Source organism: Salvelinus alpinus, chromosome 8 (genome assembly GCF_045679555.1).
Source record: "Salvelinus alpinus chromosome 8, SLU_Salpinus.1, whole genome shotgun sequence".
In the NCBI taxonomy this organism is placed as follows: domain Eukaryota; kingdom Metazoa; phylum Chordata; class Actinopteri; order Salmoniformes; family Salmonidae; genus Salvelinus; species Salvelinus alpinus.
In genome coordinates, this window is record NC_092093.1 from 5,883,659 (window position 1) to 5,911,562 (window position 27,904).

General features: G+C 42.0%; 1 protein-coding gene across 3 annotated transcripts in view; it reads right to left on the reverse strand.

Moving 5' to 3' along the window:
• Positions 1-27,904, reverse strand: part of LOC139582461 (E3 ubiquitin-protein ligase RNF19A) — a 58,607-nt gene that overhangs the window by 27,612 nt on the left and 3,091 nt on the right. For 2 of the 3 annotated variants that reach the window (XM_071412482.1, XM_071412485.1), the window contains exons 2-3: positions 11,646-12,323; positions 1,187-1,668 (exon numbers count right to left, since the gene is read on the reverse strand). In XM_071412482.1, the coding sequence (XP_071268583.1) occupies positions 1,187-1,668; positions 11,646-11,798 (635 nt within the window). In that variant the 5' untranslated portion in view covers positions 11,799-12,323. Of the gene's footprint in view, positions 1-1,186; positions 1,669-11,645; positions 12,324-15,369; positions 16,088-27,904 lie in introns of those variants that run through there. The other variant, XM_071412484.1, reaches the window with a different exon arrangement.

Sequence of the window (27,904 nt, forward strand, 5' to 3'; positions counted from 1 at the left end):
AGTCAGGCGCAGTGCACCTCCTGAGCTGGTACTATTGACTCCCTGAATATGATTCTTCTGACTCTATAAACGAATCTGAATCAGTAGAATGAACTGAATGACTAAGTGTCTATACCTGCAGTCAGGCGCAGTGCACCTCCTGAGCTGGTACTATTGACTCCCTGAATATGATTCTTCTGACTCTATAAACGAATCTGAATCAGTAGAATGAACTGAATGACTAAGTGTCTCTACCTGCAGTCAGGCGCAGGGCACCTCCTGAGCTGGTACTATTGACTCCCTGAATATGATTCTTCTGACTCTATAAACGAATCTGAATCAGTAGAATGAACTGAATGACTAAGTGTCTATACCTGCAGTCAGGCGCAGGGCACCTCCTGAGCTGGTACTATTGACTCCCTGAATATGATTCTTCTGACTCTATAAACGAATCTGAATCAGTAGAATGAACTGAATGACTAAGTGTCTATACCTGCAGTCAGGCGCAGTGCACCTCCTGAGCTGGTACTATTGACTCCCTGAATATGATTCTTCTGACTCTATAAACGAATCTGAATCAGTAGAATGAACTGAATGACTAAGTGTCTATACCTGCAGTCAGGCGCAGTGCACCTCCTGAGCTGGTACTATTGACTCCCTGAATATGATTCTTCTGACTCTATAAACGAATCTGAATCAGTAGAATGAACTGAATGACTAAGTGTCTATACCTGCAGTCAGGCGCAGGGCACCTCCTGAGCTGGTACTATTGACTCCCTGAATATGATTCTTCTGACTCTATAAACGAATCTGAATCAGTAGAATGAACTGAATGACTAAGTGTCTATACCTGCAGTCAGGCGCAGTGCACCTCCTGAGCTGGTACTATTGACTCCCTGAATATGATTCTTCTGACTCTATAAACGAATCTGAATCAGTAGAATGAACTGAATGACTAAGTGTCTCTACCTGCAGTCAGGCGCAGGGCACCTCCTGAGCTGGTACTATTGACTCCCTGAATATGATTCTTCTGACTCTATAAACAAATCTGAATCAGTAGAATGAACTGAATGACTAAGTGTCTATACCTGCAGTCAGGCGCAGTGCACCTCCTGAGCTGGTACTATTGACTCCCTGAATATGATTCTTCTGACTCTATAAACGAATCTGAATCAGTAGAATGAACTGAATGACTAAATGTCTCTACCTGCAGTCGGGTGCAGGACACCAGCGTGTGTCCGGGTCGGATGCCAGAAACCGTCTCAGCTGGTACTCTTCGAATCTCTCCAGCAGCGTCAGGTCATCCAGGATGGCGCGCACATCTTGAGGCGCAAACGCCTCGGGGCACTGCGGACAGGCGATGCCCACCCTGCTCTCTGAGATTTCGATCTTCAGGTACTGTCTCAGGCAGTCATAGCAGGCCCGGTGGGAACAGGAAGAAAGGCGAGGGAACCGGCATCGTGGTTGGCTCAGGAGGCATAAAGGACACTCCTCCAAGTGGTGATCGTCCAATAGCTGGTCCTGGCTGGAAGAGGAGAGGGATAGGACACCTGTGGAAGAGCTGTTGGCTCCGCCCCCGCAGCATTCCGCCTCCACCGCAGCGCCAGGGTCGTCACCCGTCACCCCTGACGATGCCGCCTCGAAGTCGCCTTGCTCGATCCCGCCCTCTTCGGCTGTGATGTTCTGGTCCTGCCAAATGGACAGACAGAAAGGTTAGAAAAGTAGCATTAGTGTCCAGAGCTGCTTAGTCGCCAAAGTACTATATGTGTTTTCACCTTTCACTTGATAAAACTGACAAAAAAAAAGAATATATCAGATGTTTTCTGTACTAACAACCATCATCGAACTGAATGTATCTCTACATCTACATGTAGCTGATGAGCTTGGAAACAATGTGCTCTAGTTCTCCAGTGGATGAACCCATACCATGAGAGAAATCAGAGAGGAACCCACACCATGAGAGAAATCAGAGAGGAACCCACACCATGAGAGAAATCAGAGAGGAGCCCATACCGTGAGAGAAATCAGAGAGGAGCTCATACCGTGAGAGAAATCAGAGAGGAGCTCATACCGTGAGAGAAATCAGAGAGGACCCCATACCATGAGAGAAATCAGAGAGGAACCCATACCGTGAGAGAAATCAGAGAGGAACCCATACCGTGAGAGAAATCAGAGAGGAGCCCATACCATGAGAGAAATCAGAGAGGAACCCATACCGTGAGAGAAATCAGAGAGGAGCTCAGAGAGGAACCCACACCGTGAGAGAAATCAGAGAGGAACCCATACCGTGAGAGAAATCAGAGAGGAACCCATACCGTGAGAGAAATCAGAGAGGAACCCATACCGAAGTCTAATACATTGACATAGGCAGTGCTTTCAGGGAGTATTCCCTCCCCTTGACATTTAACTTTTTTTGTATTACAAAGTTGGATAAAAATGGATTTGTCATTTTTTGGGTCAACGATCTACACAATATAAATGTCAAAGTCGGAAAAAAAAGTTTTAAAAAAGTAATTAATTTGCATTTTATTGCATGACATAAGTATTTGATCACCTACCAACCAGTAAGAATTCCGGCTCTCACAGACCTGTTCGTTTTTCTTTAAGAAGCCCTCCTGTTCTCCACTCATTACCTGTATTAACTGCACCTGTTTGAACTCGTTACCTGTATAAAAGACACCTGTCCACACACTCAATCAAACAGACTCCAACCTCTCCACAATGGCCAAGACCAGAGAGCTGTGTAAGGACATCAGGGATAAAATTGTAGACCTGCACAAGGCTGGGATGGGCTACAGGACAATAGGCAAGCAGCTTGGTGAGAAGGCAACAACTGTTGGCGCAATTATTAGAAAATAGAAGAAGTTCAAGATGACGGTCAATCACCCTCGGTCTGGGGCTCCATGCAAGATCTCACCTCGTGGGCATCAATGATCATGAGGAAGGTGAGGGATCAGCCCAGAACTACACGGCAGGACCAGGTCAATGACCTGAAGAGAGCTGGGACCACAGTCTCAAAGAAAACCATTAGTAACACACTACGCCGTCATGGATTAAAATCCTGCAGCGCACGCAAGGTCCCCCTGCTCAAGCCAGCGCATGTCCAGGCCCGTCTGAAGTTTGCCAATGACCATCTGGATGATCCAGAGGAGGAATAGGAGAAGGTCATGTGGTCTGATGAGACAGAAATAGAGCTTTTTGGTCTAAACTCCACTCGCCGTGTTAGGAGGAAGACGAAGGATGAGTACAACCCCAAGAACACCATCCCAACCGTGAAGCGTGGAGGTGGAAACATCATTCTTTGGGGATGCTTTTCTGCAAAGGGGACAGGACGACTGCACCGTATTGAGGGGAGGATGGATGGGGCCATGTATCGCGAGATCTTGGCCAACAACCTCCTTCCCTCAGTAAGAGCATTGAAGATGGGTCGTGGCTGGGTCTTCCAGCATGACACCGACCCGAAACACACAGCCAGGGCAACTAAGGAGTGGCTCCGTAAGAAGCATCCCAAGGTCCTGGAGTGGCCTAGCCAGTCTCCAGACCTGAACCCAATAGAAAATCTTTGGAGGGAGCTGAAAGTCCGTATTTCCCAGCGACAGCCATGAAACCTGAAGGATCTGGAGAAGGTCTGTATGGAGGAGTGGGCCAAAATCCCTGCTGCAGTGTGTGCAAACCTGGTCAAGAACTACAGGAAACGTATGATCTCTGTAATTGCAAACAAAGGTTTCTGTACCAATTATTAAGTTCTGCTTTTCTGATGTATCAAATACTTATGTCATGCAATAAAATGCAAATTAATTACTTAAAAATCATACAATGTGATTTTCTGGATTTTTGTTTTAGATTCCGTCTCTCACAGTTGAAGTGTACCTATGATAAAAAATTACAGACCTCTACATGCTTTGTAAGTAGGAAAACCTGCAAAATCGGCAGTGTATCAAATACTTGTTCTCCCCACTGTATATCTTGATTGTCATAACTCTCCTGTGAAGGATCAGGTTACACTGGGTCCACTCTACAGCGCGCTAACTCTCTCGTGGAGGGGGAGAGTGGGAAGTCTGCTGTTTTATGAAGGTCTTAAAATACGCTGCCTCTATGCTCTGTAGTGTTCGAGATTGGAATGTAAACTGTGTTACACAGAGAGACCCTTGGTTTGAATAATTAAACAATATTTCTATTTTTGAGAATGTGGGAGTGGTCCGTGGACACTTAAGGGACGATCATGACGAAGTTGTTTCATTTGGTGATCTCACGAAGGACAGGAGACCCACATTAATCTCTGTTCGTGTAACTTTTCAAATTATCAGATTTACATCTAGATGTTGGATAAAATGAATGAGTAAATATGAAACTATTTGTGAAAAGATGTAATGTGATGTTAGCCTTCTAAACGAGAGTATGGATTTTCATATAAAGTTTAACTTGTCAGTGGCCAGACAGTATATCAAGATATTGTTTTGCTACATGTGCTTGTCAGCATAGGGGTGTTGTCAATAGTAATCTTATGCACATTTACCTGAATTAGCTCTGTGACTTTGAATCCAATCAGGAAGTTTATCGTGGCTAGTTTATCCAGTTCTATTGAGTCTTGTGTCACCATGGATACTCCTGCTGTTTTCAAATCTCTCAGAGGGATTCTACTGTTACATAGTAATATGCGAAGCTTGATGTCTAAACTGGACTTTCTGGATGTCTGGGTGCTTGACATTAGTCCAGACGTTCTAGTTTACCTCAGAGACCTGGCTGAATAATTGGATTATGGATAAGGACGTTGCCATTGTGGACTAAAACATTTTCAGATGTTTTTTTAAAAAGGGGGAGAGGCTATTTATGTAAGATCTTCTCTCATTCTGTCTTAGCATCTCTGTTCCCAAAATGTGGGAGCTGTTGGTTATAAAAAAAAGTGTCCATAAACTAAAATATGCATATATTTATTGCTGTGGTCTTCCGCCTCCCCCACAGCCGCTCGGGCGAAGGCTGTTGACATGATTTCTGATTATTTAAAACGATTTCTGGTATCTGAACTGGTTATGCTTGGATATCTAAATCTAGACTGGTTTACACATGCCTCAGATCAGATTAAAGAATATCTGTCTTGTGTTCAATTTGACTCAGCTGATAACGAAACCCACTCAGATGACTGTAAAAAAAAAACTAGCAAACTCCTCATTGATTGACCTTATCCTGACTAACAGTCCCCATTAGTATTTGGCTAGTGGTGTTTTTGCAAATGATATCAGCACCCAATGCCCTATAGCTTGAATTATAGATACTTAATTTAAAAACTCTGACCCTTGTATAATTGTGAAGATACTTTTTTTCTACTAGCAGCATACCAGACCCTGTTTTGGCACTTATATTCTTCTCATCACTTTTTACCTCTCTGACTGATAAACATGTCCCTTTCAAGCAACTCAGAGTCAAAAACCGAACTAATCGATGGTACTCTCCTGTACTCTCAGACCTCCTCTTGATAAGAATTCATGCCTGGGCCGAGACTAAACAAACTGGCTCGTTAGCTAATTGGCAGCTATTTAGGCAATCGAGAAATAGGTGCACTGCCTTGGTTAAACAGGCCAAATCAAACTACTTCCTTACTGCTATGACAGACTGTTACTGATCCCTCTACATTATGGAAAACTGTTGATTCACTGAAGCAGGGTAATTCCTCTACTTCACTGTCTAAGCAAGTCGTTTTAGACTCCTGCGTATTTACTGAAAAAACGTAACATTTGTGATACATTTTAAAATCAGCATTTTATCCTCAGCTGGTTTCCTAATTGTAAGACATGGTGGTTATACTGGTTTTGGCCAGTGAGTTGACTGTTCTTCCCACATACAGCATCCAGATGAATATTCAGTCAACCTCACGTGATTTATTTTTCTCTTCTCTTTTTGACAGGAACAGAAGTTCCTGCTGCGTTATTACCTATCGACGCCAAGACGTCATTACATTTGGACAATTTCGACCCGTCTTTGGTTAAGTATGTAAGTGGCCCCTCATTGCTGGTAGATGATCGTGTTGTATTCCGTCGCTTCATCTGTCGGTCAAGCCTTTTCACACTTGAAGTCTGATTTTCAACCACTGCAGGTGTCACGACTTCCGCCGAAGTCGGGTCATCTCCTTGTTCGGGCGGCGCTCGGCGTCGCCGGTCTTCTAGCCATCATCGATCCAATTTTCATTTTCCATGTGTTTTGTCTTGTCTTTCCTCACACCTGGTTTCAATCCCCTCAATCACTTGTGTATTTAACCCTCTGTTCCCCCCATGTCTTTGTGTGGGATTGTTTATTATAAGTGCTTGTGCACGTGTTGATTGGTGCGTGACGGGTTATTGTACCCATATCTTGTTCTTTTTTAGGCCGTTGGTTTTGCTATTAAACTGCTCCGGCTATTACCAAGTTCTGCTCTCCTGCGTCTGACTTCCCTGCCACCGGTTACACACCCCTTACATCAGGAGGTCACTATTGGATCTAAAGTTACTGCCAAATGCATAATAACAAAATGCACGTTTTTTGTTTTGTTTTTACAGATACAAAGCATATCTGACTTTTGTTAATAGGAAGGAAATTGTCCAGGCCACTTTTATGTCTATTTTAGATTATGGAGATACTACTGCTGATGGTTCTAGAACACACCATTGTGTTTTGTATTAAAAAGTGGGTTGGGCCTCTTTGTATGTAAGGAGAGAGCAGTATTCTTTTGTGTTTATCGACAAAGCACTCATGCAAAAACTTCCTATGTATCTATCATCATTAATTCAATTTAGACTGGGCCCAGATTCACAAAACACTTCTTATGCAAAAACTTAAGAAACTTATAAAAAAATAAATGTAAAAAAGTGCAATTCCTCAACAATATTTTAAGATTTAATGATTTTCTTACGAACTTCTTAAATATCTTCTTGCGAATCTTCTTAAGATGTGTGTTACTAGGCAACCGATTTAGCTAGCTATCTAGCTAGCAATGGCAATCATGTTAGCATATTTCATACTGAGATACCTGTTCTAAAACGTGTTCTTGGGTTTAAAATAATCTATACTGAAACTTCCATATGAAGTTTGAGTGAATTAAACGTGTTCAAATGCTTTCATGAGCGTATTCTCTCACTGCCCAGAGTTTAAGACGAGGGTTTAGCTATATTGGAACTAAGAACAAATCCAAGAACTTCATTTTTAATCATCTAATGTCTTCTTAACTTTTTGCTTAATTAAAACTTCTTATGGCTGCAATCCCGGTAACGGGATTGATATGACAAAAACAAAAAAAAGTGAATAGCGCAAAAAACATTTCCAATAACTTTATTGAGGAATAGCAACTTTGCTTAACTTTCCTCATAAGTCTATAGTTAAGGGGGAAAAAATGGCAGTTAAGAATACATTTCTTCTTAAGTAGGTTTTGTGAATCCGGGCCCTGGTCTCAGGCTTGGTCTCCACAGAGTTGGGTAAAGTTGCTTCTTCTTATAAACAAAATATGTAAATAAGTTTATTTTTAAAGTTTTCAGACCCTTTGCTATAAGACTCGAAATTGAGCTCAGGTCCATCCTGTTTCCATTGATCATCCTTGAGATGTTTCTGGAACTTGATTGGAGTCCACCTGTGGTAAATTCAATAGACTGGACATGATTTGAAAAGGCACACACCTGTCTATATAAGGTCCCACAGTTGACAGTGCATGTCAGAGAAAAAAAAACAAGCCATGAGGTCGAAGGAAATGTCCGTAGAGCTCTGAGACAGGATTGTGTCGGGGAAGGGTACCAAAACATTTCTGCAGCATTGAAGATCGCCAAGAACACAGTGACCTCCATCCTTCTTTAATGGAAGAAGTTTGGAACCACCAAGACTCTTCCTAGAGCTGGCCGCCCAGCCAAACTAAGCAATCAGGGGAGAAGGACCTAAGTCAGGAAGGTGACCAAGAACCCAATGGTCACTCTGACAAAGCTCCAGAGTTCCTCTGTGGAAATGGGAGAACCTTCCAGAAGGACAACCATCTCTGCAGCACTCCACCAATCAGGCCTTTATGATAGAGTGGCCAGACGGAAGCCACTTCTCAGTAAAAGGCACATGACAGCCATCTTGAAGTTTGCCAAAGCCACCTAAAGAACTCTCAGAACATGAGAATCAAGATTCTCTGGTCTGATGAAACTCTTTGGCCTGAATGCCCAGCGTCACATCTGTAGGAAACCTGGCACCATCCCTACGGTGAAGCATGGTGGTGGCAGCATCATACTGTGGGAATGTTTTTCAGCGGCAGGGACTGGGAGACTAGTCAGGATTGAGGGCAAGATGAGGGCAAGATGAATGGAGCAAAGTACAGAGAGTTCATTGATGAAAACCTGCTCCAGAGCACTCATGACCTCAGACATGTACATGTAATATTTGAAAAATTTCTATAAACCTGTTTTTGCTTTGTCATTATGGGGTTGTGTGTGTAGATTGATGAGGGGGGGAACGATTTCATAAATTTTAGAAAAAGGCTGTAACATAACAAAACGTGGAAAAAGTACTTGAATACTGAATACTTTCCAAATCCACTGTATTCATGCTCATCTGTAAAAGAGACCCTAGTCTCAGTCTGACTTCCCTGTCATAAAGTTTATGCCTGTGCTTAGTTTATGCCTGTGCTTAGCTCCATTCCATTTGTTTTTATCCTAAAAAACTCCTTAGTCGTTGCCGATGACAAGCATAACAATAACATGATGCAGCCACCACCGTACTTGAAAATATGAAGAGTGGTAATCAGTGATGTGTTGTATTGGATTTGCCCCAAAAATAACACTTTGCGTTTTTGGCAGTTTTACTTTAGTGCCTTATTGCAAGCAGGATGCATGTTTGGAGAAAGAAACATTTAGGTTGCATTTAAGTCATTTAGGTTAGTATTGTGGAGTAATTACAATGTTGTTGATCCATCCTCAGTGTTCTCCTATCACAGCCATTAAACTCTGTAACTGTTTTAAAATCACCATTGACATCAGGGTGAAATCCTTGAGCAGATTCCTTCCTCTCTGGCAACTGAGTTAGGAAGGACACCTGTATCTTTGTAGTGACTGGGTGTATTGATACACCATCAACAGTGTAATTAATAACTTCACCATGCTCAAAGGGATATTCAATGTCTGCTTTTTTATTTATTTTTACCCATCTACCAATAGGTGCCCTACTTTGCGAAGCACTGAAAAACCTTGTGGTTGAATCTGTGCTTGAAATGTACTACTAGACTAAGGCCTTACAGATAATTGTATGTGTGGGGTACAGGTTAGCCGAGGTAATTTGTACATGTAGGTAGGTAGGGGTAAAGTGACTATGCATAGACAACAAACAGCGAGTAGCAGCAGTGTAAAAACAAAGGAGAGGGGGGTGTCATTGTAAATAGTCCGGGGGGCCATTTGATTAATTGTTCAGCAGTCTTATGGCTTGGGGGTAGAAGCTGTTAAGGAGCATTTTGGACCTAGACTTGGCGCTCCGGTACTGCTTGCCGTGCGGTAGCAGAAAAAACAGTCTGTGACTTAGGTGACTGGAGTGGAGTCTTTGACAATTTTTGGGGCCTTCCACTGACACTGCCTAGTATATAGGTCCCGGATGGCAGGAAGCTTTTCAGTCTGTACCTCAGGGGTTTGTGATATATGGCCAATATACCACGGCTAAGGGCTGTGTCCAGGCACTCCGCATTGCGTCGTGCAAAGAGCAGCTCTTAGCCGTGGTATATTGGCCATTTACCACACCCTCTCGGGCCTTATTGCTTAAATATATATGAGTACTTCATAGTTCATAATATATGGTGATATATGTGCACAAGAAAAAAGGCACACAACACAAACGATTAAGACTCAAATGTATCGTTTCCCTTTGTGACCTCCGGAAGTCACTGGAAGGTCCCATCTTAAAAACGAAATATGTCCTCTCAGGCCCACCCATGGCTGCCCCCTTGCCCTGTCATGTGAAATCCATAGATTAGGACCTAATTAATGTATTTCAATTGACTGATTTCCTTATATGAATTGTAACTCAGTAAAATATTTTAAATTGTTGCGTTTATATTTTTTGTTCAGTATAAATGATATCAAAACACAAAAAATTACCCAGAGCTTTAATATCCAAAACAATTCTTACCGAGGCCAGTCTCAATGCATGTTGTGGTGGCAAGTTAAAGGATATTAGCTAACTCTGTAAAAACTCTTGCTTGCAGGCAGTTGAAGAAAATATCTTCTTTCTCGGTCACCCGCCAGGTGAAAAAACATGATTTATATAATCGATATAAAATGCAATTAACCACGAGAAAGATTTTTGTTGGAGCTGACAGCTGCTCTTCCCCTTCACCTGAAGAACATTTTAAAACTGCAACAGCTGCTCTGTCAGTTGGAGGCGGGGCTGGGGGCAGGACTCGGGAACATTTCAAATTGTGATTGACAGCTCGGTAGAAATATGTTCTAGGTTCATGTGTCTTTTTTAAAATAAATATAGTTCTTCTTACTCTGTTTCATATGTACCAGTCAACCTTAATAGCTGCATAATACATGTTAAACTTTTGCATACAAACCCCTCTTTGAAAACCTAATGCCAAGATACCCACAGGTCAATAGACTCAACATTACAACGCAGCACGATACGTGTGGCAAAAAAAAATATTTCATTAACATAAACAAAAAAATCTATGAGATGCTCAAGTTATAACTTTCATAAATATATTCTCGACATATATGTAAATATATTTTTAATTCCTCCTCATATATGTAAATATATTATAATAGATTAGTTTTCCATACGGTGAGGGACTGTTCATCAAGAGAGAGACAGAGAGCGAGAGCGAGAGGTAAAGAGAGAAAGGGGGAAAGAGAGGAGAGTGTGTGTCTGCGTGTGTGCGCATTGTGTGTAGATGGCGGGTAGAGCTCTGATGTGAGCTACTCTGTTTCTTGGCAACAGAATGCACAGGTTGATGTTTATTGGGATGAGCGATTTCCTCTAGATGGCCAGCTACAAAGTAAAAATTGGCTGTATTGTAAAAATGAATGAAATTTTCGCTTTTCGGTCTTCATTTAAGGTTAGGGATAGCAGTGCGGTTAAGGTTAGGGTTAAGGTTAGGTTTAAAAATAGGATTTTGTGACTTTGTAGCTGCGCTAGCTAGTGACCACTCTGCACAGATGCCTCCAAAACAAGCTTCATGACGAGAAACACTAACCTGCACAGAATGCAGGAGACACTTTGACAACTGGCTAATTGAACAAACACTCTGCAGGGCCGCAGGGAGGGGGACGAGAAAACAAACACACAGAGGCTGTCTATGTCTGACACAGCATCTTACTCTCTAAGTACTGTAGTACACTGCTTTTGACCGGAACCACTATAATAGGAGAGACCCTGGATGTATCCCAAATAGCATCCTATTCCTTTTACAGGGTATTGGTAAAAAAACAAGTGTGTTACTTAGGGAATAGGGTGCCTTTTCCCCATAGGACTCTGGTCAAAAGTAGTGCACTATAAAGGGAATAGGGTGCCTTTTCCCCATATGACTCTGGTCAAAAGTAGTGCACTATAAAGGGAATAGGGTGCCTTTCCCCCATAGGACTCTGGTCAAAAGTAGTGCACTATAAAGGGAATAGGGTGCCTTTTCCCCATAGGACTCTGGTCAAAAGTAGTGCACTATAAAGGGAATAGGACGCTGTCTTTCTCACCTGGTCTGCATGTTCGCTGGGTGTGAGAGTGATGGAGACCTCCTCCTTGTTGTGGGCCCCAGCAGGCCTCTCAAGCCTGGGGTCGGATTTAGGCTTCCGGCTGAAGAAGGAAAGGAAGCTGAGGGGATGAGTCTGCTGCTTGGGCCTCTTCATGATCTGGAGATTGGGAAGGAGCGAGCAGGCAGGCAGGCAGGCTAACCAGCATCAGCAGATCAACAGGACACAGACAAAACGTGTGTGTGTGTGTGTGTGTGTGTGTGTGTGTGTGTGTGTGTGTGTGTGTGTGTGTGTGTGTGTGTGTGTGTGTGTGTGTGTGTGTGTGTGTGTGTGTGTGTGTGTGTGTGTGTGTGTGTGTGTGTGTGTGTGTGTGCGTGCTTGTGTGTTAGAGCCCCTTCACGGCTCAAAGTCTAGGAGAGGTAGAGCCGCTGCAGTGAACAATGTCGGTGATGGAGGAAAAGAGAGAGAGAGAGAGACAAACAGAGAGAAATTTTTGTCCAGAGGTGAAGAGGAGGTGATCCCTGTCAAGAGTACAGATCTCAATATCTTCTTCTTTACTTATTCCTCTCCTCTTTCCACCTCTTCCTCCTCTTCCTCTGTTGCTCCCTCGTTCTCAGTTAGGCTGGAACAGAGTGGCATTCATCCTTCACTATACCACGGGGAACGAGCGGCCCCCTCGCCCTGCGGAAAGAAAAGAGATTAGCTACAATATTACAAACTAACGCTCGCTCACAGGTAACGTCTTAAATGGTCACCTATTCCTTACACAATGGAGGGCTCTGATCAAAAGCTGTGCACTATTTAGGGAACGGGGTGCCATTTGGGATGCAGATAACAGAGGAGAATACAAGGCCACGCTTCACAGGATACAGAATGTTGTTCAGCAATCAGTGGGAAAATGGCACCCATTAACCATTGGGCCCTGGTCAACAGTAGTGCACTATATAGAGAATAGGGCTCTGGTCAAAAGTAGTGCACTATATAGAGAATAGGGCTCTGGTCTAAAGTAGTGCACTATATAGGGAATAGGGCTCTGGTCTAAAGTAGTACACTATATAGAGAATAGGGCTCTGGTCAAAAGTAGTGCACTATATAGGGAATAGGGCTCTGGTCTATAGTAGTGCACTATATAAGGAATAGGGCTCTGGTCTATAGTAGTACACTATATAGAGAATAGGGCCCTGGTCTAAAGTAGTGTACTATATAGGGAATATGGCTCTGGTCTAAAGTAGTGCACTATATAGGGAATAGTGTGGTCTAAAGTAGTGCACAAATAAAATTTGATTTGATTTGATAAGGAATAGGGCTCTGGTCTATAGTAGTACACTATATAGAGAATAGGGTCCTGGTCTAAAGTAGTGTACTATATAGAGAAGGATATAAACTCCCCCAATCACAGACCTCTGTTATAATGCTACCAGGATATAAACTCCCCCAATCACAGACCTCTGTTATAATGCTACCAGGATATAAACTCAGGATATAAACTCCACCAATCTCAGACCTCTGTCGTAATGCTACCAGGATATAAACTCCCCCAATCACAGACCTCTGTTATAATGCTACCAGGATATAAACTCCCCCAATCACAGACCTCTGTTATAATGCTACCAGGATATAAACTCCCCCAATCACAGACCTCTGTTATAATGCTACCAGGATATAAACTCCCCCAATCACAGACCTCTGTTATAATGCTACCAGGATATAAACTCCCCCAATCTCAGACCTCTGTTATAATGCTACCAGGATATAAACTCCCCCAATCTCAGACCTCTGTTATAATGCTACCAGGATATAAACTCCCCCAATCACAGACCTCTGTTATAATGCTACCAGGATATAAACTCCCCCAATCTCAGACCTCTGTTATAATGCTACCAGGATATAAACTCCCCCAATCACAGACCTCTGTTATAATGCTACCAGGATATAAACTCCCCCAATCACAGACCTCTGTTATAATGCTACCAGGATATAAACTCCCCCAATCTCAGACCTCTGTTATAATGCTACCAGGATATAAACTCCCCCAATCACAGACCTCTGTTATAATGCTACCAGGATATAAACTCCCCCAATCTCAGACCTCTGTTATAATGCTACCAGGATATAAACTCCCCCAATCACAGACCTCTGTTATAATGCTACCAGGATATAAACTCCCCCAATCTCAGACCTCTGTTATAATGCTACCAGGATATAAACTCCCCCAATCTCAGACTTCTGTTATAATGCTACCAGGATATAAACTCCCCCAATCTCAGACCTCTGTTATAATGCTACCAGGATATAAACACCCCCAATCTCAGACCTCTGTTATAATGCTACCAGGATATAAACTCCCCCAATCTCAGACCTCTGTTATAATGCTACCAGGATATAAACTCCCCCAATCTCAGACCTCTGTTATAATGCTACCAGGATATAAACTCCCCCAATCTCAGACCTCTGTTATAATGCTACCAGGATATAAACTCCCCAATCACAGACCTCTGTTATAATGCTACCAGGATATAAACTCCCCCAATCACAGACCTCTGTTATAATGCTACCAGGATATAAACTCAGGATATAAACTCCCCCAATATCAGACCTCTGTTATAATGCTACCAGGATATAAACTCAGGATATAAACTCCCCCAATCACAGACCTCTGTCATAATGCTACCAGGATATAAACACCCCAATCTCAGACCTCTGTTATAATGCTACCAGGATATAAACTCCCCCAATCACAGACCTCTGTCATAATGCTACCAGGATATAAACTCCCCCAATCTCAGACCTCTGTTATAATGCTACCAGAATATAAACTCCCCCAATCTCAGACCTCTGTTATAATGCTACCAGGATATAAACTCCCCCAATCTCAGACCTCTGTTATAATGCTACCAGGATATAAACTCAGGATATAAACTCCACCAATCACAGACCTCTGTCGTAATGCTACCAGGATATAAACTCCCCCAATCACAGACCTCTGTTATAATGCTACCAGGATATAAACTCCCCCAATCACAGACCTCTGTTATAATGCTACCAGGATATAAACTCCCCCAATCTCAGACCTCTGTTATAATGCTACCAGGATATAAACTCCCCCAATCTCAGACCTCTGTTATAATGCTACCAGGATATAAACTCCCCCAATCTCAGACCTCTGTTATAATGCTACCAGGATATAAACTCCCCAATCACAGACCTCTGTCATAATGCTACCAGGATATAAACTCCCCCAATCACAGACCTCTGTCATAATGCTACCAGGATATAAACACCCCAATCACAGACCTCTGTTATAATGCTACCAGGATATAAACTCCCCAATCACAGACCTCTGTCATAATGCTACCAGGATATAAACTCCCACCAATCACAGACCTCGGTCATAATGCTACCAGGTCTTTATGAACCATAAGTTCTGACTAGCGTTGATGCGCGTGCGAGCAGTGTGGGTGCAATAATTGAATAACATGGATTTCTAAATTTATTTTGCAGACGCTCGCGCATGCGACGTATCCGGTCTGGTCAGCATGTTACTCTAGAATCTGAATAAGTGTAGCCTAAATCCGAAACCGCAAAGAGACATTTGCATGCAAGATTATAGAGTGTCAATTCACATACACTGCGTAGCGTATGACAACTTAATAAGTATCCAAAATAAAACTGTTGTATTTGTTATGTTCACTATTTGTGAATTATTGTTGTGTTTCTTTTGACTCACCTTATATGTCCTACGGGAGCCACCATACCTACCTGCTGTTATGTTGGCTCATGAACGCGAGAAGAGTTGTAGCTAATACAACCTAGCAGTTTATAAAGAATTTAGCTCGTCTCGTTCCTTCAACACAACAGTACAGAGTTCCTGGAGTTTCCCAGCCGTAGCCTCTCTAGGCTATATGCCTGTGCTCGAAATAACAAAGCTAGGCATAACGTTATTGTTTTTAAATATGTATTATTGGCACTGGTAGCTAAACGTATCAACACTAAATTCGCGCAAACGCAAGTGAAAAATAAGACTTGCTTTCTAATTTGAAGCGCATGAAGGCGTTCACGGTGACTCTGTTTTTTCTCATTCACTGCCGTGCATTCTAATTCCAGCGTGTAGACGCGTTAAAAAAAATAACACTTTGTTTGATTTTGGGCTTTACTCTCTCACCACATGGTCACATTTCTGGGCCTATCATCTCCTCACTGGAAGAGTCACTGCTTTGGCTCAACAACACAATACTATAAATGTACACAAACACTTTGGACCCGAACAAATTGTTTTTCCAGTTCTTTAGGATTTAAATAAAGTAGCCTACCTGGGGGCTAGTAACTCCGGCTAGTCACAGGTACGCAATGGCTTCAGAGAAAACACATTTTCCTATATTTGTTTACTGTTTATACTTCTGTTTGATATTTTCAACATTAAATCAAATTGTCAATGTCACGTGATCCATAACCCTGTTGTTTCACTCCACTTACTGGTAGCCTTCCCTTAGCCATCTGATCTGCCCATCCCTGAATGTCTTACAGCATCCTAAACAGCACCCTGTTCTCTATATAGTGCAGGGTCCATTGGGCTCTTGTCAAAAGTAATTTCTAAAGGGATTAGGGTGATATTTGGAACGCATCCTGTGTTTCTGTCTGCAAACCCTCAGTGCATCATTAGGGCACTGTTATCTCCAATCAGATCATCCGCCCATCAAAACAAATCAAACACACACAATCTCTCTCTCTCTGTCTCTCTCTCTCTCTCTACACAGTAACGGAAATGGCGGAAAGCTTTTGGTTGGGAAGATGTTGTTCGTCTGCTAATGTCTCCCCTACGTTTGACGGTCCAGTTTATTTTCCGCCTTTAAATGGGATGGAGGGAGGGATGAGAGATGGAGGGATGAGAGATGGAGGGATGAGGGAGTGGAGGAAGCAGAGCGTGAGTCGAGGGGGGGGTCCTTCCACTGAGGGCTCCAGGGAGAAACAGTAGAGAGAGAGAGGGGATGGAGTTAAAGGGTGGGGGGGGGGGGGGGGTAGAGAGAGAGGGCAGAGATAAAGAGAGGGGGGAGAGAGCGAGAGAAGAGAAAACACACATCTTCAGTTTACAGCCTCATGCTCCTCTGTTTTCTGAGAAGAGGGAGGAAGTATACTGTCCAATCATCCTCACAGGACAAATTAGAACACAGAGTATCGCCTCAAACATCTGACCTCATATTAGTACAGAAGATTCCCCTTTCTATCTTGTTGTTTTATTTCCCCTTTTTATTTCCAGGAAATTACAGCAGATTCTTCCTTGTTTTGAACCATTACTTAAAGTGTTTATCTGACTTTCATAAAACACCTCACAGGATTACAGGGAATCATGGGTAAAATAATCTCTCTTGAAAAGTTAGTTATTCAATAAGTCTGTTTGACCCGAACAAACAGAGCAACAGTACAGACTAACCGAATAGGATACCACACACACACACACACACACCAACATGATTTATATGGTTGGTAACTGTTGTCTCAGATGGAGACTGGACAAAATTCTGAACATACTGACCCAAATATTCTGCTGGTTTACTTCCTGATAAATTACAACTGAGTTAATAAATCCCCAAATAAGTTATTGTTGGGTTATTACTGTGTAATTACCGTAGAATTTACCGTATTATTATTTATTTATTTATTACAGTGGATAAATGTGAAGCACTTTTCTCTGTTAAGAGAAAATATTGTGTTGTTTTCGAGGGGTGAGGGTCATAATGTCCTGAGGAAACCAAAATTGAAATTTAATTCCCGGCAAATCTTTTTAGTGTAGCTGTGGGCGTAACAGAGCCAGGATGAAGGGCCACTCCTATGTAATGCTAGGTAGGGGAAACACTGTATTGTCAGTCATCTTACTATTGACCTCCCATTGATAAAGGCGGCCATTGTGAATGCTGTCTATTACAGGACCTTCAGAAAGTATTCACACCCCTGGACTTATTCCACATTTTGTTGTGTTACAGCCTGAATTCAAAAGGGATTCAATTGACCCATCCCCCCCCCCCCCCCCATCTTACCCATCTACACACAATACCCCATAATGACAAAGTGAAAGCATGTTTGGGGAAATTTTAGAAAAATGTATTGAAAATGAAATACAGAAATCTCATTTAAATAAGTATTCACACTCCTGAGTCAATACATGTTAGAATCACCTTTGGCAGTGATTACAGCTGTGAGTCTTTCTGGGCAAGTCTCTTAAGAGCGTTGCACACCTAGATTGTAAAATATTTGCACACTATTCTTTTCAAAATTCTTCAAGCTCTGTCAAGTTGGTTGTTGATCATTGCTAGACAGCCATTTTCAAGTCTTGCCATATATTTTCAAGATTATTTAAGTTAAAACTGTAACTCAGCCACTCCGGAACATTCACTGTCTTCTTGGTAAGCAACTCCAGTGTATATTTGGCCTTGTGTTTTAGGTTATTGTCCTGCTGTAAGGTGAATTTATCTCCCAGTGTCTGTTGGAAAGCAAACTGAACCAGGTTTTCCTCTAGGATTGTTCCTGTGCTTAGCTCCATTCTGGTTATTTTTTTTTACCTGAAAAACTCATCAATCCTTAATGATTACAAGCATACCCATAACATGATGCAGTCACCACTATGCTTGAAAACATGGAGAGTGGTACTCAGTAATGTGTTATATTTGATTTGCCCCAAACATAATGCTTTGCATTCAGGACAAAAAGTGATTTGCTTTGCCACATTTTTTGGCATTTACATTTACATTTAAGTCATTTAGCAGATGCTCTTATCCAGCCGACTTACAAATTGGTGCATTCACCTTATGATATCCAGTGGAACAACCACTTTACAATAGTGCATCTAACTCTTTTAAGGGGGGGGGGGGGGGGGGGGTTAGAAGGATTACTTTATCCTATCCTAGGTATTCCTTAAAGAGGTGGGGTTTCAGGTGTCTCCGGAAGGTGGTGATTGACTCCGCTGACCTGGCGTCGTGAGGGAGTTTGTTCCACCATTGGGGTGCCAGAGCAGCGAACAGTTTTGACTGGGCTGAGCGGGAACTGTACTTCCTCAGAGGTAGGGAGGCGAGCAGGCCAGAGGTGGATGAACGCAGTGCCCTTGTTTGGGTGTAGGGCCTGATCAGAGCCTGAAGGTACGGAGGTGCCGTTCCCCTCACAGCTCCGTAGGCAAGCACCATGGTCTTGTAGCGGATGCGAGCTTCAACTGGAAGCCAGTGGAGAGAGCGGAGGAGCGGGGTGACGTGAGAGAACTTGGGAAGGTTGAACACCAGACGGGCTGCGGCGTTCTGGATGAGTTGTAGGGGTTTAATGGCACAGGCAGGGAGCCCAGCCAACAGCGAGTTGCAGTAATCCAGACGGGAGATGACAAGTGCCTGGATTAGGACCTGCGCCGCTTCCTGTGTGAGGCAGGGTCGTACTCTGCAAATGTTGTAGAGCATGAACCTACAGGAACGGGTCACCGCCTTGATGTTAGTTGAGAACGACAGGGTGTTGTCCAGGATCACGCCAAGGTTCTTAGCACTCTGGGAAGAGGACACAATGGAGTTGTCAACCGTGATGGCGAGATCATGGAACGGGCAGTCCTTCCCCGGGAGGAAGAGCAGCTCCGTCTTGCCGAGGTTCAGCTTGAGGTGGTGATCCGTCATCCACACTGATATGTCTGCCAGACATGCAGAGATGCGATTCGCCACCTGGTTTGGCAGGATTACCTAATGCCTTTTTAACAAACAGGATGCATGTTTTGGATTTTTTTTAAATTCTGTACAGGCTTTCTTCTTTTCACTCCGTCAATTAGGTTAGTACTGTGGAGTAACTACAATGTTGTTGATCCATCCTCAGTTTTCTGCTATCACAGCCATTCAACTCTGTAATTGTGTTAAAGTCACCATTGGCCTCATGGTGAAATCCCTGAGCGGTTTCCTTCCTCTCCGGCAACTGAGTTAGGAAGGACACCTGTATCTTTGTAGAGACTGGGTGTATTGATACACCATCAACAGTGTAATTAATAACTTCACCATGCTCAAAGGGATATTCAATGTCTGCTTTTTACAATTTTTACCCATCTACCAATAGGTGCCCTTCTTTGTGAGGCATTGGAAAACATCCCTGGTCTTTGTGGTTGAATCTGTGTTTGAAATTCACTGCTCGACTGAAGGACCTTACATATAATTATATGTGTGTGGTACAGAGTTGAGGTAGTCATTCAAAAATGTAGGCTTGCCATAACAAAGAGGTTGAATACTTATTGACTCAAAACATTTAAACGTTTCATTTTTTATTAATTTGTAAACATTTCTAAAAACAGGATTCCACTAATGAAATTATGGGGGTAATTGTGTGTAGGCCAGTGATAAAAAAATAAATCTCAATTTAATCCATTTTAAATTCAGACTGTAACACAACTAAATGTGGAAAAAGTGAAGGGGTATGAAAACATTCTGAAGGCACCGTATGTGTCAGAGCGAAACCAAAAGACAACATCTAGACCTCGTTTACTGTACTGGGAGCTAGCCAGGAACCATGCAATCATGGAGATTACAGAGGAACAGGATGGTATGGGAGGTGTGTTATAGCACCAGGTATTACGATACATTGAGAAATCTAATGGTGTGTTATAGCTGTTCAGGTCTTACGATACATTGAGTAATCTAACAGTGTGTTATAGCACCAGGTAGTATGATACATTGAGTAATCTAACAGCTGTTTTGTGTGTACTATTCTTCTTGACAGAAAAACAATGTTTTGCTGTGAATTATGGTTGCAGTAGTGGGGAGGGAGGTTATAGCAGACTCTGTATGTATGTTACGCCGCCCGTCCCGTCTGTGTACAATTCTGCCAGCCGGTATTCCACTCAGCTTGCTCAAACTGGGTCATGCCAGTTTCTCAGCAGCACATTGCCCTGTCTCATCATGTATGGTCATATGTGGGATCAATTCCTTTTCATGAATTGTGGTGTAATAAAAACTGTGTATGATTTTGGAAACCATAATGTTTTTTTGTCCTGGTGATTCGTAAATAACCTGGTGTCGTAGGAAGAGAGGAAGTTAGTGGGCATATTTACCATACTTACATGGTTAGTCAGTCCTTCCTGTCTGTTGATACTCTCTCTCTCTCTGTCTTCTCGCTCCAAAATCATCTCAAATTAATACAGTAAACTATGCACCAACATGGATTAACTCTTAAACTGGATTAAATCAAGGTTTATCTATTAATCTTGTTGCACCAAATTTTAAACCTAGTTTTAAATGAATCCTAGTTCAATGAAATCCTACCTCTAATCTAAGTTTAGTGTAACGCTCGTCGTTGGAATGAGGTGAGGACCAAAGCGCAGCGTGGTAAGTGTTCATCATTATATTTATTAAACATAGAACACTAAACAAAAGAGAACGAAACGCAACAGTTCTGTAAGGTGACATCCACTACACAGAAAATAATCACCCACAAAACACAATGAAAAACAGGCTACCTAAATATGGCTCCCAATCAGAGACAACGACTGACACCTGCCTCTGATTGAGAACCATACTAGGCCAAACACATAGAAATATAACCATAGAACAAAACATAGAAAAACAACATAGAATGCCCACCCCAACTCACGCTCTGACCAAAATAAAATAAAGACATAAAAAAGGAACTAAGGTCAGAACGTGACATTTAGTTTTCACTTTAAAATCTAGATTAATTGTAAGCCTGTTGCTCAATGAATTAAAAAAATATATATCAATTTATATTGGAGATGAATTCTAAACTGCCACTTGAGGTGGTTTAACTGATAAAATGGCAGCATATCTACTGTGGAGACCAACATGAGTTCCTCAGAGAATAATTAGAAACCGGTTGAATCCTGTTGAGTTTTATGATAACTAACTCATTATTAGTAGGCTATTTACGTTCCCATTTTGTACAACAATTGATTTGGGGCTTATGATATGCCCAGCCTTGATACGAATGATGATGTTATGCAACATGCTGTAACGGGCCTGATAACGGTAACGTTGTAGTGAAATAGCATTAACGTTAGTTTTAACGTGCATGATAGGCATTGATATTTACCAGTTTATTTATGCTTGCTAAATATTGGTGGGTCAAATTGTCCGTCGTCATCACAGGGGTTATGGAGAGGGGCAAACTGCTGGGGAATCATCTCGCATATCTTCTGGGTGATAGGATCAATTCCCTTGGACGGAGGCCCGCCTCTGGCTCCGGTCTGAAATAGTCTCTGCCTCTCGTCTGCCGCATCTTTTTTGGCTTTCGCTTTTACATTTTTTCCCAGCACGCTTTCATCCGATTTGGGTCCCTTTTCTCTTTAATCCGTGTCGATCCATTATATTTGTCGCATAACACGGCCCAGGTGTCTTCCTTCTTTTTGACAGTCATGTCTTTTTATCATTTTTTATCCTTCAGTACGTTACTAAATTCCTCCATCAGTTCCGACATTTGTTTTTTTTCCCATTAGTGGACAAATTTGAACTTCTTTGACGTGCCATGATCAGGTGGCTAGCGGACAAATAATAAATGGCAAAATAACGTTAAGTAATCACAATAATAAATAATATTGTATGCTAGCTAGCTTGGTTTTTTAAACTAGCTAACTACAGTAGCTAACGTTAGCTAACTAATTTGTTTTCTGTCTAGTACTGGTAAATAACGGATTTTATTTCAAAATCAGCCAACCCGTGAGAACCTTTACCCCTGGAGTTTCAGTAGTTCTAACGTCACATTGTTATTATTTTATCCAAGGAACAGCAACTTTGTGGCCTCATTTGTCAAGTAGGCTAGCTACTTCGTTTCAACTCACGAAATACCTAATGTATTGGTGTAACTAATCATGTGTTACCAATCATAGTTTATAACCGTTAATCATAGATGTACTGATCTAGATTTAAAATGAAGTGGTGTAACACATCTCTGATTATTTATAAACCTAGATTTTACAGAACCTAGATTGGATTCTAATCCTAGATGTATTTAAACCATGTTGGTTGCAACCCATCCTATGACTGAACTATTTAAATCCATAATAAAAAAAACTGTAACCTTTCAGTAAAAAAATAAAAAAACTGATCTCAAATCCAGGCACTGCCAGTCTCTATTCATATTGAGGATATCCCCTGTGCCAATAAGGAACAGATCCTCCAGACCCCTCTGCAGCGTTTAACTCCCATGGAGAGATCAACAATGTTTGGCTGCATGCCAAACGGCTCCCTATTCACTTTATCCTGCATTAGGGCGCTGGTCAAAAGTAGTGCACTATATAGGGAACCATTTGGGAGGGCACTATTTGTCTTGACAGTAAAACCAGCGAGTCAGCAGCATTCCTGCCAGCCTCCATTACGTAATCGGTGGAGTGAGGTCTTTGGCTGGAGTGTTGTTTTCTTACCTTTGCCATGGCCCCTGCTAAAGTAAAATCCCTCTACTCACTCACTTCCAGGTTGAACCCTTTTTTTTAGGGTTCCGTGTAGAACCCTGTGTGGAAAGGAACCCAAAAGGGTTCTACATGGAACCGGAAGGGTTCTTCAAAGGGTATCCCTATGGGGACAGCCAAAGGACCCTTTTAGATGTTTTTCTTGAAGACTGTATGTAGGGACAACAGTAGTGCACTATGTAGGGAATAGGGTTCCATTTTGGGACACATGATGGCAGAGCTGATTAGAAGAAGTAGGAAGTGGAAAGCCATACATCACCATGACACCATCATCTCGTTATGGGGCAGCAAAAAAAAGTGAAGAATGTGCAGGATATTACAGAACACAACATGGGAACCCCAGTCCCATTCAAAATCATGTACCCTAACCCTAACCTTAACCCAAAAACCTAACCTTAACCCTAACCCCAGCTCCTAACCCTAAAACTAACCCCTAGCTCCTAACCTTAACCCTATTTATAACCTTAACCCTAAACTCCCCTTGATCACATCTTTACTAATGCTTCAGAAATTTACTTGAAAACATTACCCAGATCCATTTGATGTAGTGATCACAATATAGTAGCCATATCTAGGAAAACCAAAGTTCCAAAGGTTGGGCCTAATATATTGTATAAGAGGTCATACAATACGTTTTGTAGTGATTCCTATGTTGTTGATGTAAATAATGTGTTGGTCTGTGGTGTGTAATGAGGAGAAGACACTGCACTTGACACATTTATGAAATTGCTTATTCCAGTTACTAATAAGCACGCACCCATAAAAAAAAAAAGACTGTAAAAACGGTTAAATCCCCGTAGATTGATGAGGAATTAAAAAATGGTATGGTTTAGAGGGATGAGGCAAAAGGAATGGCAAATAAGTCTGGCTGCACAACCGATTGGCAAACGTATTGCAAATGAAGAAATCATGTGACTTAACTGAATAAAAAGAAAAAAACTACACTATGAAACAAAGATAAATTACATAAAGAATTACAGTAAAAAGCTTTGGAGCACCTTACATTACATTTTGGGGAAAAACGCAATCTCAGCTCCATCATCTATTGAATCAGATGGCTCATTCATCACATAACCAACTGATATTGCTAACAACTTTAATGATTTTTCCATTGGCAAGATTAGCAAATTTAGGCATGACATCTCAACAACAAACACTGACACTACACATCCAAGTATATCTGACCAAATTATGAAAGACAAGCATTGTATGAAGCCATGAAGTGCTTTGAAAGGCTGGTCATGGCTCACATCAACACCATCATGCCTGAAACCCCCCCTGATCCTTAACACTGGGGCCCCTCAGGGGTGCGTGCTTAGTCCCCTCCTGTACTCCCTGCTCACCCATGACAGCGTGGCCAAGCACGACTCCAACATCATCATTAAGTTTGCTGATGACACAACAGTGGTAGGCCTGATCACCGACAACGATGAGACAGCCAATTAGGGAGGTCAGAGACCTGGCAGTGTGGTGCCAGGACAACAATCTCTCCCTCAATGTGAGCAAGACGAAGGAACTGATCGTGGACTATAGGAAAAGGAGGGCCCAACAGGCCCCCATTAACATCGACAGGGCTGAAGTGGAGCGGTTCGAGAGTTTCAAGTTCCTTGGTGTCCACATCACCAACAAACTATAATGGTCCAAACATACCAAGACAGTTGTGAAGAGAATACAACAAAACCTATTCCCCCTCAGGAGACTGAAAACCTTTGACATGGGTCCCCAGATCCTCAAAAAGTTATACAGCTGTACCATCGAGAGCATCCTGACTGGTTGCATCACCGCCTGGTATGGCAACTGCTCGGCATCTGACCGTAAGGCGCTACAGAAGGTAGTGCGTACGGCCCAGTACATCACTGGGGCCAAGTTTCCTGACATCCAGAACCTATATACTAGGCGGTGTCAGAGGAAGGCCCAAAAAATTGTCAAAGACTCCAATCACCCAAGTCATAGACTGTTCTCTCTGCTATCACACGGCAAGCGGTACCAGAGCGCCAAGTCTGGAACCAACAGGCTCCTTAACACCTTCTACCCTCAAGCCATAAGACTGCTGAACAATTAATCAAATGGCCACCCGGACTATTTACATTGACCCCCCCCCCACACTTTGTTTTGTACACTGCTGCTACTCGCTGTTTATTATCTATGCATAGTCACTTTACCCCTACCTACATGTACAAATTACCTCAACAAACCTGTACCCCCGCACATTGACTCGGTACCGGTACCCCATGTATATAGTCTCATTATTGTTATGTAATTTTCTTGTATTACTTTTTGATTTTATTTTGATGTTTTTGATAATTTACACTAGAGGTCGACGATTATGATTTTTCAACGCCGATGATTAATTACTGATTATTGGAGGACCAAAAAAAAACGATAACGATTAATCGGACGATTTTTATATATATATATATATATATATATATATATATATATATATATATTTGGAATAATGACAATTACAACAATACTGAATGAACATTTATTTTTACTTAATATAATACATAAATAAAAATCTATTTAGTCTCAAATAAATAATGAAACATGTTCAATTTGGTTTAAACAATGCAAAAACACAGTGTTGGAGAAGAAAGTAAAAGTGCAATATGTGCCATGTAAAAAAGCTAACATTTAAGTTCCTTGCTCATGTAACAGTTTAACTTTACGTCCGTCCCCTCGCCCCGACCCCTCGCACACATCAACAACCCACGAAGCATCGTTACCCATCGTTCCACAAAGGCCGCGGCCCTTGCAGAGCAAGAGGAACCACTACTTCTATGTCTCAGAGCAAGTAACGTCACCGATTGAAAGGCTATTAGCGCCCACCACCGCTAACTAGCTAACCATTTCACATCCGTTACACTCAGAACATGAGAACATATGAAAGCTGGTGGTTCCTTTTAACATGAGTCTTCAATATTCCCAGTTAAGAAGTTTTAGGTTGTAGTTATTATAGGACTATTTCTCTCTATACCATTTGTATTTCATATACCTTTGACTACTGGATGTTCTTATAGGCACTATAGTACTATAGCCTAATCTCGGGAGTTGATAGGCTTGAAGTCATAAACAGCGCTGTGCTTCAAGCATTGCAAAGAGCTGCTGGCAAACGCAGGAAAGTGCTGTTTGAATGAACGCTTACGTGCCTGCTGCTGCCTACCGCCGCTCAGTCAGACTGCTCTATCAAATCATAGACTTAATTATAACATAATAAACACACAGAATTACGAGCCTTAGGTCATTAATATGGTCAAATCATGAAACTATCATTTTGAAAACAAAACGTTTATTCTTTCAAGTGAAATACGGAACCGTTACGTATTTTATCGAACGGGTGGCATCCATAAGTCTAAATATTCCTGTTACATTGCACAACCTTCAACGTTATGTCATAATTATGTAAAATTCTGGCAAATGAATTACGGTCTTTGTTAGGAAGAAATGGTCTTCACACAGTTCGCAACGAGCCAGGCGGCCCAAACTACTGCATATACCCCGACTCTGCTTGCACAGAACGCAAGAGAAGTGACACAATTTCCCTAGTTAAAATAAATTCATGTTAGCAGGCAATATTAACTAAATATGCAGGTTTGAAAAAAATATCCTTGTGTATTGATTTTAAGAAAGGCATTGATGTTTATGGTTAGGTACATTTATGCAACAGTTGTGCTTTTTCGCTAATGCGCTTGTTAAATCATCACCCGTTTGGCAAAGTAGGCTGTGATTCGATGATAAATTAACAGGCACCGTATTGATTATTTCCAATGCAGGACAAGCAAGTTAAACTAGTAGTATCATCAACCGTGTGTAGTTAACTAGTGATTATGTTAAGATTGATTGTTTTTTGTAAGATAAGTTTAATGCTAGCTAGCAACTTACCTTGGCGCCTTGCTGCACTCGCGTAACAGGTAGTCAGCCTGCCACGCAGTCTCCTCGTGGATTGCAATGTAATCAGCCATAATCGGCGTCTAAAAATGCTGATTACCGATTGTTATGTAAACTTGAAATTGGTCCAAATTAAATCGGCCATGTTCTTTAATGGAAACCTCTCCAACATAATCCAGGTAGAATCAGGCATTCCCCAGGGAAGCTGTCTAGGCCCATTACTTTTTCAATCTTTACTAATGACATGCCACTGGCTTTGAGTAAATCCAGAGTGTCTATGTATGCAGATGACTCAACACTATACATGTTAGCTACTACAGCGACTGAAATGACTGCAACACTTAAAGAGTTGCAGTTAGTTTCAGAGTGGGTGGCAAGGAATAAGTTAGTCCTAAATATTTCTAAAACTAAAAGCATTGTATTTGGGACAAATCATTCACTAAACGCTAAACCGCAACTAAATCTTGTAATCAATAATGTGGAAATTGAGCAAGTTGAGGTGACTAAACTGCTTGGAGTAACCCTGGATTGTAAACTGTCTTGGTCAAAACATATGATACATGTGACACAACAGTAGCTAAGATGGGGAGAAGTCTGTCCATAATAAAGTGCTGCTCTACCTTCTTAACAGCACTGTCAACAAGGCAGGTCCTACAGGCCCTAGTTTCTACCTTCTTAACAACACTGTCAACAAGGCAGGTCCTACAGGCCCTAGTTTTGTCCCACCTAGACTACTGTTCAGTCGTGTGGTCAGGTGCCACAAAAAAAGGCCTTAGGAAAATTGCAATTGGCTCAGAACAGGGCAGCACGGCTGGCCTTTGGATGTACACAGAGAGCTAATATTAATAATATGCATGTCAATCTCTCCTGGCTCAAAGTGGAGAAGAGATTGACTTCATCACTACTTGTATTTGTGAGAGGTACTGACATGTTGAATACAACAAGCTGT